Below are 13,056 nucleotides of genomic sequence, written 5' to 3'. Positions count from 1 at the left end.
TCTGTATTATCGACAGAGTCAAGAGTTTATCCACATTATCAGGTAAAGTGTTCTGACTTATCTTCAAAAAGTACGTGGCAGTGGCAAGGAGCTGACTCAAAGGCAACTAACTCAAACTTTCTTTTTGATTCCGCAACTGTAGAGTTAGAGGGAGTTTGCAATTTATGGAAGAGGAATAAAAAGGCACTGTAGAAATATTGCTTTTCTAAAAGGTAGCGGTTCCTTTAACATAAGTGAGAGGAAAGAGACGCGAAGAACAGATTACCAGCTACTCTTTGTGTGAAAAGCAAGGGACAGTGATACTTAGTGACACAAGACTACTTCAGAAGAGGTGACAGGGTGCACAGAAGACAACGCTCCTGATCTTTTCAAGGGAGGGACATAAAGCAAAATGTCCATGCAGAGAAGAAAACTGCCTGTGTAGCTCCAAGTCCTGCAAGAAAGAAGGCAACCTCACAACACAGCAGTTGGGAGACAGAAGATTCATTAATTAGTGTAATAATAATAATAATAATGGGACGCTCACCTGCTCAATTTAGGGACCACAATGTTAAATTTGGGTGCAGAGGACTGAGAATTTATGAAATAACATTTAGAGGAGTCGAGTTATTTTGTTCAGTGAAGAGAAATTGCTAGCTAGGGAACGTATAGGTGGAAGCAGAGCTGACCGATGGACAAAAGGTGCAGATAGAAAGAATGAATGGAAAAGCTGGAGATTTGCAGGAAGGGTGTGCTGGCCACCCAGACTGGAGGAATTACAGCACATCCACACAGCAGATTTCAGACGGACTCAAGTTGCCCTCCCTGCAGTCCAAACAAAACCACATTTCCTCTTCTCTTGCAGCCAACTTGACCAGAAGCTGTGTGAACACAGCTAGTATGGCACAGAGCCTGAGCTAATAAACTTTGCTTAAGGTCAGGTTTAGAGCCCAGGTCTGGCACCACACAGGCACAGTCAAGGGGTTTCCAAATAGCCCGAGGGGTAGGAAGAGGCTGAACTGCACGTGCTTATTTCTGGGAAGATAATATGAACATGGTAAAACAGAAGGAGAGGGGAAAGAAAGAATTAAAAAAAGATGAGCTTCCCAGTGAATTTCTCTAAAAAATTTGGCAACTGGTATAGAAAGACTTTTGGAGAGGGACTTGGACATTTGAACATTATCCCATGTACCCAGAGAGGAAGACAGAGTGATTGTTTGTCAGGAATATTAGATGAGTACAATGATGCTGAAATTGAACATAAATTCCTGTACTTGTCTCTGTCTTGTGCAATTTCACGGGGTATATGAGGAGTAAACGCAGTTTCCAAAAATTGGTGGAAAGCCTGGGTAACCTGGCCTCTTGGAAAGCAGGTTCCTGTGAAAGCATGAACTGCCAAATTGCTTTTACAAGCAAGATACTTATCGCTTGTTTCGGTACAAAAACATTTCAACTACCATCAATTTGCATCTTCTACCATTAACGTGCACACCTTCTGCAAGATGAACTTTGTCTGCAAAGAACAGATAAAAGTGAGAAAACACAACCCACCCTTATAAGCAAACACCAGCACCTGTTAAGGAATGAGTTTGATACTCCTCAGTACAACAGCCTGAAGGAGCTGCGCCCATGTGGAGGCCCCTGAATGCTCACAAAAACTAACAACTAGTGAACTATCACAGTTAATCACGATAATCAGACTGGGAGAAATGAGATGCAGGCAGGATGCCCTGAGGAGAGGCAGGGAGAGGACTCAGAACCAAGTATTTCCACTGCCATCTAGAGGCCTTAAAGACAGATGTTTCTTTCCCTCCCTAGTCTCCCCCCATGGCCAAAATTTGGTTTCAAACATAAGAAAATATGAGCTGGAAGACACATAAGATTTTAGAAAATATAACTCCACAAAAGTCACATTCAGCATCTGGAAATCCTGTGCTCATAGTTGTTGCGAGTATCCCCTAAAAGCACTCCAGCTGATTCAGAAGGGTATCAAAGAATTTTTCTACTTTACAGCATTTTTTTCTTTTCAATATTTTCTCTCACATAAAGGAAGTGGTTTATCTTGTAAAACTGAGGCCCTTGCAAATAAAGAATAGAAACATTGATATTAAACACTTTTTCTTTTATAAGGCACAATGTAAAATGGGTGCATTGTCAAAATCTGGAATGTTAAATTTCACAGAAATAGTGCCCTTTTAAAACTAATCACCAGTATTTATGATAACTATACTCTGTCATTAAATGGCTCTATACCTTTCCCTTCACAGAATGAAATATTGTAGGGGCATTGGTTTGTTAACATCATAGAAGATCCTACAAAATAAAATGCAAAACTGACTGCACACTTAGAATGTATTATATACCTAAGCATAAAGTTATTGACATTGAGAGATCCCAGTGACAAGTCACACAACCTCAAACAAAAATAAACAAACAAAGCACTATTAGAAAACACAAGCAGTTCTTGTTATTCAAGCAGAGTTTTGGTAAAACAAGTCCTATGGTAGAAAGAGATCAGAGGAAATTAAGTGGGTAAGGAAAAAAAAAAACAAAAAACAGAATCTCCCAAATAAGCTTAATAAGCGTTTCTATAATAATATGTATTTATACATGAGTGTAAAACAGTTCCAAAGGAAAATCTGAAAGGCTGGAAAAGAATTTCTTAGAAGTCACAAGGACCCAAGCATAACTCAGAGATAAATAAATATCTAAAAGATTGCATGGTACTTGGCAGATGATTATATACAGAGATGCTTAAGTTACAGCCCCCAGAGGCAGGCAAGAAGCCCTAGCACAGTATTTATTTGGGCTGACTGACCTTACCTTACAGCCATACTATTACTTAGTGCAAGCGAAGTGCCACTAAAATTATGCTGCACATGGTATCTAAACCATTCATGTGCATCTTTTACGCTGTGCTAAGGAAATGCAATCTTAGGAAGAGGGATGTACCCTCCATTGGCACAGCACAACCAGAAAACATTAGCAAGTTAAGGGACAGATTTCCAGTTTTTGATTTAACATAGACCTCACAGGCTCTAACACACAACCTCTCAGACTTTCAAGAATAGAGAGTTCTTCTCAGGAAAAGAAAAAATGCTGGCAGTTTTTTCTAAGAGATTTAAACAACTTATCGCCCTAAGCCTTGCAGTAGGCTTTAACAGTCACCATTCCCATATCCTCAAATCCAGAAGACATACCTAAAATTTTAAAATATGATACCAACTCTCTTCTGAATTTTACTAAGCACTGAAAGCACAGTGACACCCAGAGCGTGAACAGTTGAATGAGAACCCTCTGAAACGAATGGGGCAGTTAAAATCTTAAACCTGTTTTTCATGCTCTATGCAAATTCAGTCAGTCATCTTTGTATTTATTGATCAACCTCAAAATGGTTTTAAAGTTCTCCGCAAGTTTTTACAGCTTGAGATGATGATTAGTAGTGAACACTACCACACTGTTTGCCCAACCTGTGGGAAGCAGGCAGGATTTCAGTACATTAAAACCAGAGGGTTCTGTTCAGTCAGCACCAAAAGCAGTTCTTTTTGAGTGACAGAGCACTAGGACTTCTAGAATGGACTAGGCAAACTCCCCGAAGACTTCCTGTTAGAAGCAAACTTCCAGTAGTGAAGTGCTGAGCCCAACTTCGCTTTTGTTAATCCCAGTTCCAGCATTTCTGTCATAACAAATAGAAACTGGATGCCAATGCTCCTACAAATATAGCATTTGTCATTTACATGTTACTTTAGAACAGACCACGTTGTAAGGTTACATGAGAAAAGAAAGCAAACCTTCAGAGCTGCAGTCAGACAGGTTGTCAGTAAGAGAGTCAGACAGAGGCTCAACAGGACCAATCAGTTCAGACCCATCATGTACCTCTCCACCCTGAAAAGAATGAGGGAAAGGAATTATTTAGCTGCTATGCTCTATGGAAAGCCTCATTATATAGCAGCAATAGTCAAAATTAAATTTCCTAACCACGGAATGCTCCATTCCTTTAGAGCTAATGCATTTAATTTAACTATATAAGCCTGCAAAATTAAACAAGGGCTTTTGGTTAGGCTACATTCGGTTGCCACAAACTCTCTAGGCACCTGAACAGTTAGCCTACTGCAGCTTCTCTGGTGAGCAACAAGAGTCCTGAACCATATAGGCTGCAGCAGGTCTGCCTGCAAACACCAGAGTTTAACAGAGAACAGCAATGCTCCTGCTCTACTGTGGCACATACAGTCTGTACCCTTCAGCGGTGTTCCCAGGCTTAGCAGATCCGTCACGCAGGAGTGTTTGTCTGTCAGAATCATGTCCCACCCATGACCCACTATCTTGAGTTCAGTTGTAGTCAAGACTGGACAAACAGGGAAGATAAGGCCGGGGCCAGCATATAAGAGCGACATTATTCCCTCCCAAGCTTGAAAGGAATCAGAGCTAAGTGAAGTAACAACAGGAACAATTAACTGCACGAGAACCCACCTAAATGTTTTGTGTTTGGTTTTTTTTTTTAAATTTCTGCTTTGCATCTCAGGTACACACCTTCCAGGCAACTTTATTAGAAACCGCACCATTTCCAAGGCAGTGTTACAAATGGGCATTGCTAATCTGTCCTGAACTAGCCCAGCACATTTTCACACTAGCCAGCCCATTTTTCTGGAGTCAATAGCACACAGATACAGACAGCACTCCCTTTGGATGTTTCTAAGACTTCATTGTCCAAGTCTATCTCTCCATGGCTGTTTGCACAAAAATCTGAAAAGGAACAAAACCGCCCGTGAGCGGAGCTGAAAGACACTGGCTGAGCTGGTGACTGATTGAAATCTAAGGGTTTCTTACAGGAAAACATGACACAACATCAGCTAACAAATGAGCCTAAATCATTACACTTGCATAACTCCCCTTGCAGACCTACTTGCTTCTATAAAAACTAATGCTTTTTTTAGATTGATTCATTGCCTTTCAAAGCCAGAAAAGGTCCATTGGAAGGCTAAAACTAATACTTTTGTTACGTAAAGGAGAGGAAAAGAGCTCTGAACAAATGCCTCAAAACACAAAACAGAAATATTTCCAAAGAACTGAAAAAGTGCAAATGCAAATATACTGAAAAGTAAAATACTCTAACTCAATCTCCCATTCATTGCTGCCAGCAAAGCTTAAAGAAAATTACCTTAAGTATTTTAAAGGGCTCTGCAATAACTGCATCATCGAAACAAGTTAGGATTTTTGTGCTTTGCTGTAATTTTGCTTTTGCATATATATCATTTAAATATACTTAACACATTCATACACTTGAGTCCCATTTCACTCAGATGAGCATTTCCTTCATTCCAGGGAGTTACTACCATGTTTACATGTAAATTTATGCTGATGTGTTTGCAGAATGTTGGACTAAGCTAACTAAGCTACTGAAAATAAAGAGGTTTGAAGGAACTAATGAAAACAAACTGCTTCAGATGGAATAAAGAGGAAGTCTGGATCAACATATTGTCTTAAACTATGTTTTGGAGAGTGGTTCTCACAACACTGTACATGCAGCACATTTGACTATTTATATACCTAATTTGTTGTCACAGACCTGAATCTGTAATAGGCCATAAGAAAACAATACAGACAGTCTTTCTTCCTTTGGTTTGAAACTATAAACACCTACATAAAATATAGAAATGGTGACAATATTTTTATTACCTTCCCACTGAACACCTGGATTTAGCATCACAGGTTTTGCTCATCATTCAATAAACAAAAATTCCAAATCCCTTCACCTGAAGTTTGTGTAAAACTTTCTACCTTGTAGAGGTGTGGCGTGTTTGGGGTTTTTTTAAGCCACACTTCCAGAGTGAATGGAAAACTCCCAGTCACTTCACAAAGTGTGTCAGATCAGCTCACTGTCACTCCGTGGTTTATAAAGTAAAGCAGAATCAGCACTATACGTTATTCATATCGGTAAGAAGCAAATACTTCTGCAAATACTAACAAACCTTAAAAAACTCTTCAAGCTGTTTGCTGTTATAGAGAGCAGGGATATTAGCAGAAAACTGCAAGAGATCTTCAGCACATTGCCTTCTTTCTTCAATCACAGTTTCATCAAATCGCCCTGGAAGAGACACATAGATCAACAGTTTTAGAAATAACTACACATCTGTTCTGCAATAATAACCACCGTGAAAAGAAACAAGACAAAAGCAACCTTCTGGAGACAATGCCCTGAGTCTATGAAAGTCATTCCAATGCTTCAGGAGAACATAGCAAATCTTCAAACTTCCTATTCTCAATTGTCCCTAGTCCCGTCTTCTGTAATCCATTCAGATGATGAAAGCTGGCAGCTACGACAAGAATCCTTCGCCCTCTCATCGTAAGAATATGTGAGGCAACACTCTTGATTAGCCAAGAGACACTAACGGATGTCCAGTGTTATCTAACAATAAATGATACATGCACAATTTGACAATATGCCAGTCAGTGTCAGCCTTGATTATGGCCCAAATCCTGTAAGGAGCTGAGCATTCTTCACATATTCTCAAGAACAACACACAATATGAGCAGACAGTAAATGAAGTATTGCTAAAAGCCCCCAAACAGATCATCAATTCCAAGGTGCCATTTATGGAGGAGACAGTGTAGGGGAGATGGTGAAGCCCTGCTACCGGGCACTGAAGCTTTCCTCTGAAGTAGCTCCACGCAGACTGGGTCTCATCTCCTCCTGGATTCAAGAGGTAAGCAGAGCTGGGAAGCAGCTCATTTACCAAAACGTACGATCCTTCCCTTTTCCCTGCCCAGCACCCAAGACATTCCAATTAGAAAAAACATATTTAAAAAACAATCCCACAGTTCACCTGAGAGATTTGCTTCTCAGGAGAAAGAACCCTTGGATTGCTACCTTAAATTCACTTTCTTCACAATTGCACACAACTTATTTTAGCTTTTCATATCAACATCACTTTGTTGTTGAAATAGTTACAAGTTTACATAAAGAAAAGGGCAGAGGTTAACAGTAATAATTGGAGAATAGAACAGATATTGGAACAGCTATACAGAGGGAAAAAAAGGACTGGGAAGACAAGTTCAAGAAACAGTATTGCTGTAACAGCATGACCAGAAAAATAAGAACCACCTGTGACAGCTCTGTGGCATTAACCTTTGAAGAGGACAAAAGAAACATTGAATACAGAAGCAAAATTCATTTATACACAGAGCAAGCAAAAAAATAATCCCAGAAGAAAGTATCAAAGCAGGATTCTTTCCAGAAATTCTTCAAGTAAATAGCTCCTGCCGATGTGGTACCAGAAAAAAGAAAATAAAACTAGAAAGAAACACACATACTCACAAGATCACAAACAAAGCTTTTAGGGGTTATTTTTCCATGAAAGGAAAGGAAAGACATCGTTGGGCTAATTTTCAGCTGGATTAGTTCCGTGACTTGCTCACCCTGCCCTTTCAGCTGTACAAACATTAGCAGCTGTACAAAAGAGTGAGCAACAAGCAAGCAGAAAGAAGGCAAAGGCAATGCTACCACGTTGAGTGGCAACACTGAAATCAGCCTCTATTAAACTGCTCATCAAACTTCCTATGTCTTCAGAGCAACACTGTGGGTGCATTAGGGCTTTTGCTTCATTCCACGCAAAATAAGGACATCATGGAAAAAAAAACTTCCTTCAGTAAAGCACAGCAGCATAGGCCAGTTAAAAATCAATCTACACACACTGTTACAATGAAACACTCAATTGCAAAGAAGTAAACACTGAACAAGACCAAAACCAGGTAAGTTTTGCAAACAAGTAATTCTGTAAGATATTTTTCCTGGTTTCTCAGGGATCTTTCTCTGCCCCATCTACTCTGTCATCAAACCAAATACAAACTAAATTTCCTTATCCACATCTTCTTGAAACTTTCATTGGGTACAAGGCAGGACATGTCAGGACCAGCACCGCCAGGCTGACCGACACGTGTTCACCAGTTTTCCAGGCAGCTGCAAACCTCTGGGGCACAAGCTGAGCCTTGCCTGGCCCTCGGTAGCACCACAGGACGCCTCTTCTTACTCGGCTGCCATTTCACAAACTTTGTAAAAATATAATTACATTTGCAACTGCCTTCCCTCTCAAATTTAGCTGATATTAGCCACATGAGTAAAAGGTTTGACTTTCTGGCAGCATAATTACATAAGCCTCATTTTCTTAGGAAGCTGAGCTAAAAAAAATAAATAAAATACATGTTTGAACAGAGCCATTGAAACATTAGTCACTGTCACATTTGCCAGCCCATCAGCATCATGATACACTAACAGGACAACCATTTACAGAACCAGAAGAATATGGGGGAAGGAAGAACATAATTCAGTACTGGTTTGGTCGGACTATCTGGCATCTTGCTGGCAGTTTCATTCCCAGCCAACCCTGCCTAACTCCTTCCCCCTCTCCCTTTTTTCATACTTTCAAGCAATCAACACTTTCATTATCATCCTTCTCAATCAGATGTTCAAAGGTACTTAAGACACCCAGCTGACTCTTCAAACATTCCCATCAGGAAGTCTTCCTGCATCTAAATCAATGTTATTTCCACTATTCTTTACATCTCTCAGATACAGGGAAACTTTGTTATTGGGATCATGTCTTTCAGGGTTGTAGGAAGTGTCAACTACAACCTCAGCATGTAACAAATGTATTAGCGCACTTCTGCTATTCCTCCAGCAATGATCCATTCAAAATTTCTTATATACATGGAAACCAAACATAAATTCCTGTAAAGAGAATCCACAGTTCATTTTCTGGAGCAGATCTGAACAACAAAATGCCTAGCAAGGTTTGTGTTCATATTTCAGATAGCTTCTCACAAGACTTCCAACTGTACATGCCGATTAATTCTTAAATATGTTACTTCATTTGATATTTTCAAATCCAAAAAGTATCCTTATCTGAGCTTTATAATGTGAATCACCTTTCTGACTCAGTGCTAGCAAGCTATCAATATCTGGGGTTTTTTTGGTTTCTTTTTGTCAGGAGGGAGAGTATTTTTTTTTTTACACTAGAGTACATTTCTGCAGTTGTTAGATACAAGAAATGCAGAGTACAGATTTACCAGCATTTTGACAAAATACCATGTATAGCCAGCATATGGGAATATGTGTCCAACAAAAAAAATAGTTTGAAAACACTGAAGAAGTTATGCTGATGCATATTAGAGGAGGAGAGTAATCGATCACTTCCCAGAAACAGGTAATCATAATTGCTGCATAACAGTTCAGAGAAGCTTCGTAGCTGGATCTGTTAGGACATTTTAGATTCCCATGCTTGAGGTCATTAGGTTTTCTCCATAAGATGGGTGGAAAAGGTTCAAGTGAAGTGAAATGATTTCCATTTCCCACCTATAACAAGTTTCATGCTTTGATGTGAACACCTCTATTGTAACAGAATAAAAATACATGCACTTGCATGTTATAATTATCAAAAGCTGTGGTGTAAAACATGCAATGCAGTTCAGTTCTGCAGATGTGGCAAGTCTCAGGTTGCATGAAATATGGAAGCACAGCATGACCCATTCGTTTTTAAATACATCTCAGTTCTCCACACCATCTCTTGAAATTCTGAATGCTGAACTTGAGATTCTGCTCAGGTTTAATACTTCTACTACAAGTAAGCTCAACTGTCAGAACCAAAGCTCATTTTGTAAAGTGTACTCTCCGCAAAACAGTATGTATACGTCACAAAGTACTCATATCCAAAAAAAAAAAATTCAACTATTGGCAATGCTAATTAGTAATTAGTTTAAAAGCTGCAACCAGTAGATCACCACCACAGGGAAGAAACACTGCAGAAATGCTCCGTTAAAGCAGCAGCTTGAAAATAAAATATCTTAATAGAGATGGACATTGCAGTTCACCATAACTGAACGAGACTGAAAACAAGTTTGTCAAAAACTCAAAATCCACTAAAATTACATTTTTCCTCTAGTACAAAAAAATACTAGGACTGATCTGAAGATAAATGCTTTAAATTAAAATTAAAATTAAATTAAAATAAAACACACAGCAGCTATTATGTGTAGAAGTGAGATGGAAGGATACACAGTTAAATTTTATGCTTTAAATAGAAAAATAATTCTTAAATTGAAGAGTCAGACATTTCTGTTCCTTTCAGCTATATACCAATAATTTAAAATTTGTTTTTACACTACCTCCTCTTTCCTGTATTCTTCTGTGGCTCCACTTCATTCAAATGTAGTGGGGTTTGTTTTGGTTTAATTTTAATTTCAAATAGCTTTTTGTAAATAACTACATTGAATATTTCTGTAGATTTCTTTCTCTTACAATGTACACTGCAGTCACTTTTGTTCACCAGATATCAATAGAAAAAGGATGCCTTTCAGAAGGGATTTCACTCAATTCTGCTCTTGCTTACAGAGCTAGTGTAAAAATAGCTAATTTGCATTTCTGGTAATTTAAAATTATTTAAGATATTAGAAGCCCATACTCTTCCACCCTGATTTTCTTTTCTTTCTATCCCTCTCTTTCCTCCCCTATGAAAAGCTACCATAGCTTCTACCTGAAATTAAATTATGCTTTGCAAATATTAGCTTTTTAAATAACTTGTCCAGTGAACACTCTACTCTGTAAATCAGACAAAATCATCTCAGCATGAAACTAATAGTACATCCTCTATTTAACCATTAGTGCACAAGTTCTGACATAGCACTGAAACTTACCCCGCTTCCAACTTCATAAATAAGCAAAAATTAAAAGACATAAAAGTTGGATACAGTTTAGCTGATGTGAAAGCTTATAGAATCGTAGAATCTTTAAGGTTGGAAAAGACCTCTAAGATCATCAAGTCCAACCATCAATCTTGTTTAAATCAGGAATGGTTCCCAGCTCTGCACAGAGAACCATGAAATCTGCATCAGACTTCAGATCCCTTGCCTCTCGCTTAGCTGGTCCACACAACAAGGGGTTAAGTCAGAGGTTCCCTCAAAGCAGTAGGGGCAGTTTGAACTTGAGTTATAAGCTAACTTCAACTTGTTCAAAGCTGTTTATGTTAGCATATTCTTTAAAGCATCTCAGTGCCATGCCTAAACGCAGTAGGCATCAAGAATAAACACAGTAGCACTAAATAGCAAAAATTACACGTCTGTGGCACTACTTGGTCCTGAAATGTCAGAAGGAAAATTTGTGCTTTCCAGGCTGAGGTGTTGCCTGCAGTGGAGTTTTGTACAGTTCTTCCTGCACTCAAGGCACAGGAGGGCAGCCAGAAAATACTGCTACAGTACCGTAACCCCGGGCAGCATTATAGTGCTGTCACATAAAGTGGTGGAAAAAAGGCTGACTAAACAACCTCAATTTTGGCACTTTCCAAATTGACAGGCTTGACTATCCCAAAGCAATAGTAAACGCCAAAAAATCCTCACGCCAAAAAGCACAATGCACAAAAAAACCCCCACAATACAAGAGAAACCACACCCACACAACAAAAAAAACCTAAAAACACAGAAAAAAACCACACCAAAAACATGCTAGGGCACACACACACAAAAAGCTTATGCTAAATGCAGGCAAAAATGCTAAAAATATTTTTGCACATTTTTCCATGTGTAGTATGTAGTCAATGCATGACAAAAACCATCAAAAGCATACTGGATGCTAAGACACACTAAAATCATGACACAGGGAAAGAAATATGTAAAAATGTGCAATAAATGTACATCAAAAAAATGCAAAACACTGAATGCTAAACAAGCTAATGTGTAACACACAGGAAAATCATGGGAAAATATGTGCTAGATGCATGACCAACACCGCTAGAAACTGCCAAAAATGCCACACACAAAAAACCCCTCCAAAAATCCAGCACTAGATGCAAAAAAAAAAAAAAGAGCAAAACCCACGCTGGATGCTAAAAACACTTAAAGGCACATTATAGACGGACACCAAAAAATGCCGTAAGTGTGATGCAGGTTTAAAAACCCACCAAAACATCTTAGAAACACTATGGCAATGGAAAACAATACCGCAGCAACACCTCAGAAACCAAAATAACATTCCAAAAAAAGGTGCGAAATTCATGCCAAAATCCTTGGGGGGGGGGGGGGGGGGGGGGAGGAGAGAGCATAGGAGATGCATGAAAAAAAACCACTGAACATGCTGGATGCTCAAAACACTGCCATAGCACTGCCAAACCTGCCATAGCAATGCTGTAGGAACCAAAACCCATACAAAAAACCCCATGCAAAATCCACACCAGAAACCTTGCTAAAAAAAGAGCACATGGCAGATACATGAAAAAAAATGCTAAACAGGCTGGACACTAAAATACCATGCAAGGTGCATACAAAAAACAAACACAGACTGGATACCAAAAAGACAAAACAAAAAAAACCCCACATCACACTAAAACAACTTGTGAACACCATGGAAAGGCCTTAATAACCCCAAAACACCTTAGACATTGGAAAACCAGCCCAAAAACACCTTAGAAACTGAAAAGCCTGCCAAAAACCACATCAAAAAAAGAGCATGTGGTAGACTCACACAGAAAAAAAAAAAAAAGCCAAACATGTTGGAAGCTTAAAAACCACGTCAAAATGCCCAATAATTGCACATGGTGGATGCATCCCAAAAAATACCAAATATACTGGACGTACAAAAAACCCCACTGAATAACTATTAAAAATGCACTGAAAATCATGCAGTATTTGCATGCAAAAACATCCCCACCAAAGAAATCCTGGACAGCAATAATGCCATGACAACACCCTAGGAACCAAAATCACACCTGAAAATGCCTCAAATTTACACCAGAAACCTTGCCAAAAAAGACAGCACATAGCAGATGCATGCCAAAAACCAACAAGCATGCTGGACACTAAACACCATGCAAGGTCCATACAAAAAAACATAAGCGCAGCCAGGATGCTTAAAAAAACATCCATGAAAACAACTTGTAAACTCCATGGAAATGCCTTAGTAACCCCAAAAACACCTCACAAATCAAAAAGTCCCCCAAAAGCACCTTAGAAACCAAAAGGCCTGCCAAAAAGCACATCAAAAAAAAGCACATGGTAGATTCATGCCAAAAAAACCCACCAAACATGTCTGACAAA

General features: G+C 39.0%; 1 protein-coding gene across 10 annotated transcripts in view; it reads right to left on the bottom strand.

Moving 5' to 3' along the window:
- Positions 1-13,056, bottom strand: part of RPS6KC1 (ribosomal protein S6 kinase C1) — a 96,856-nt gene that overhangs the window by 68,544 nt on the left and 15,256 nt on the right. For all 10 annotated transcript variants that reach the window (XM_054822711.1, XM_054822712.1, XM_054822708.1 and 7 more), the window contains 2 exons: positions 5,949-6,064; positions 3,771-3,864 (listed from right to left, as the gene is read on the bottom strand). In XM_054822711.1, coding sequence (XP_054678686.1) covers positions 3,771-3,864; positions 5,949-6,064 — 210 coding nt within the window. The remainder of the gene's footprint in view (positions 1-3,770; positions 3,865-5,948; positions 6,065-13,056) is intronic.

The sequence above is a fragment of the Grus americana genome, chromosome 3 (assembly GCF_028858705.1).
Source record: "Grus americana isolate bGruAme1 chromosome 3, bGruAme1.mat, whole genome shotgun sequence".
In the NCBI taxonomy this organism is placed as follows: domain Eukaryota; kingdom Metazoa; phylum Chordata; class Aves; order Gruiformes; family Gruidae; genus Grus; species Grus americana.
Note: the sequence above shows the minus strand (reverse complement) of the source record. Positions and strands in the feature narration are given on the sequence as shown.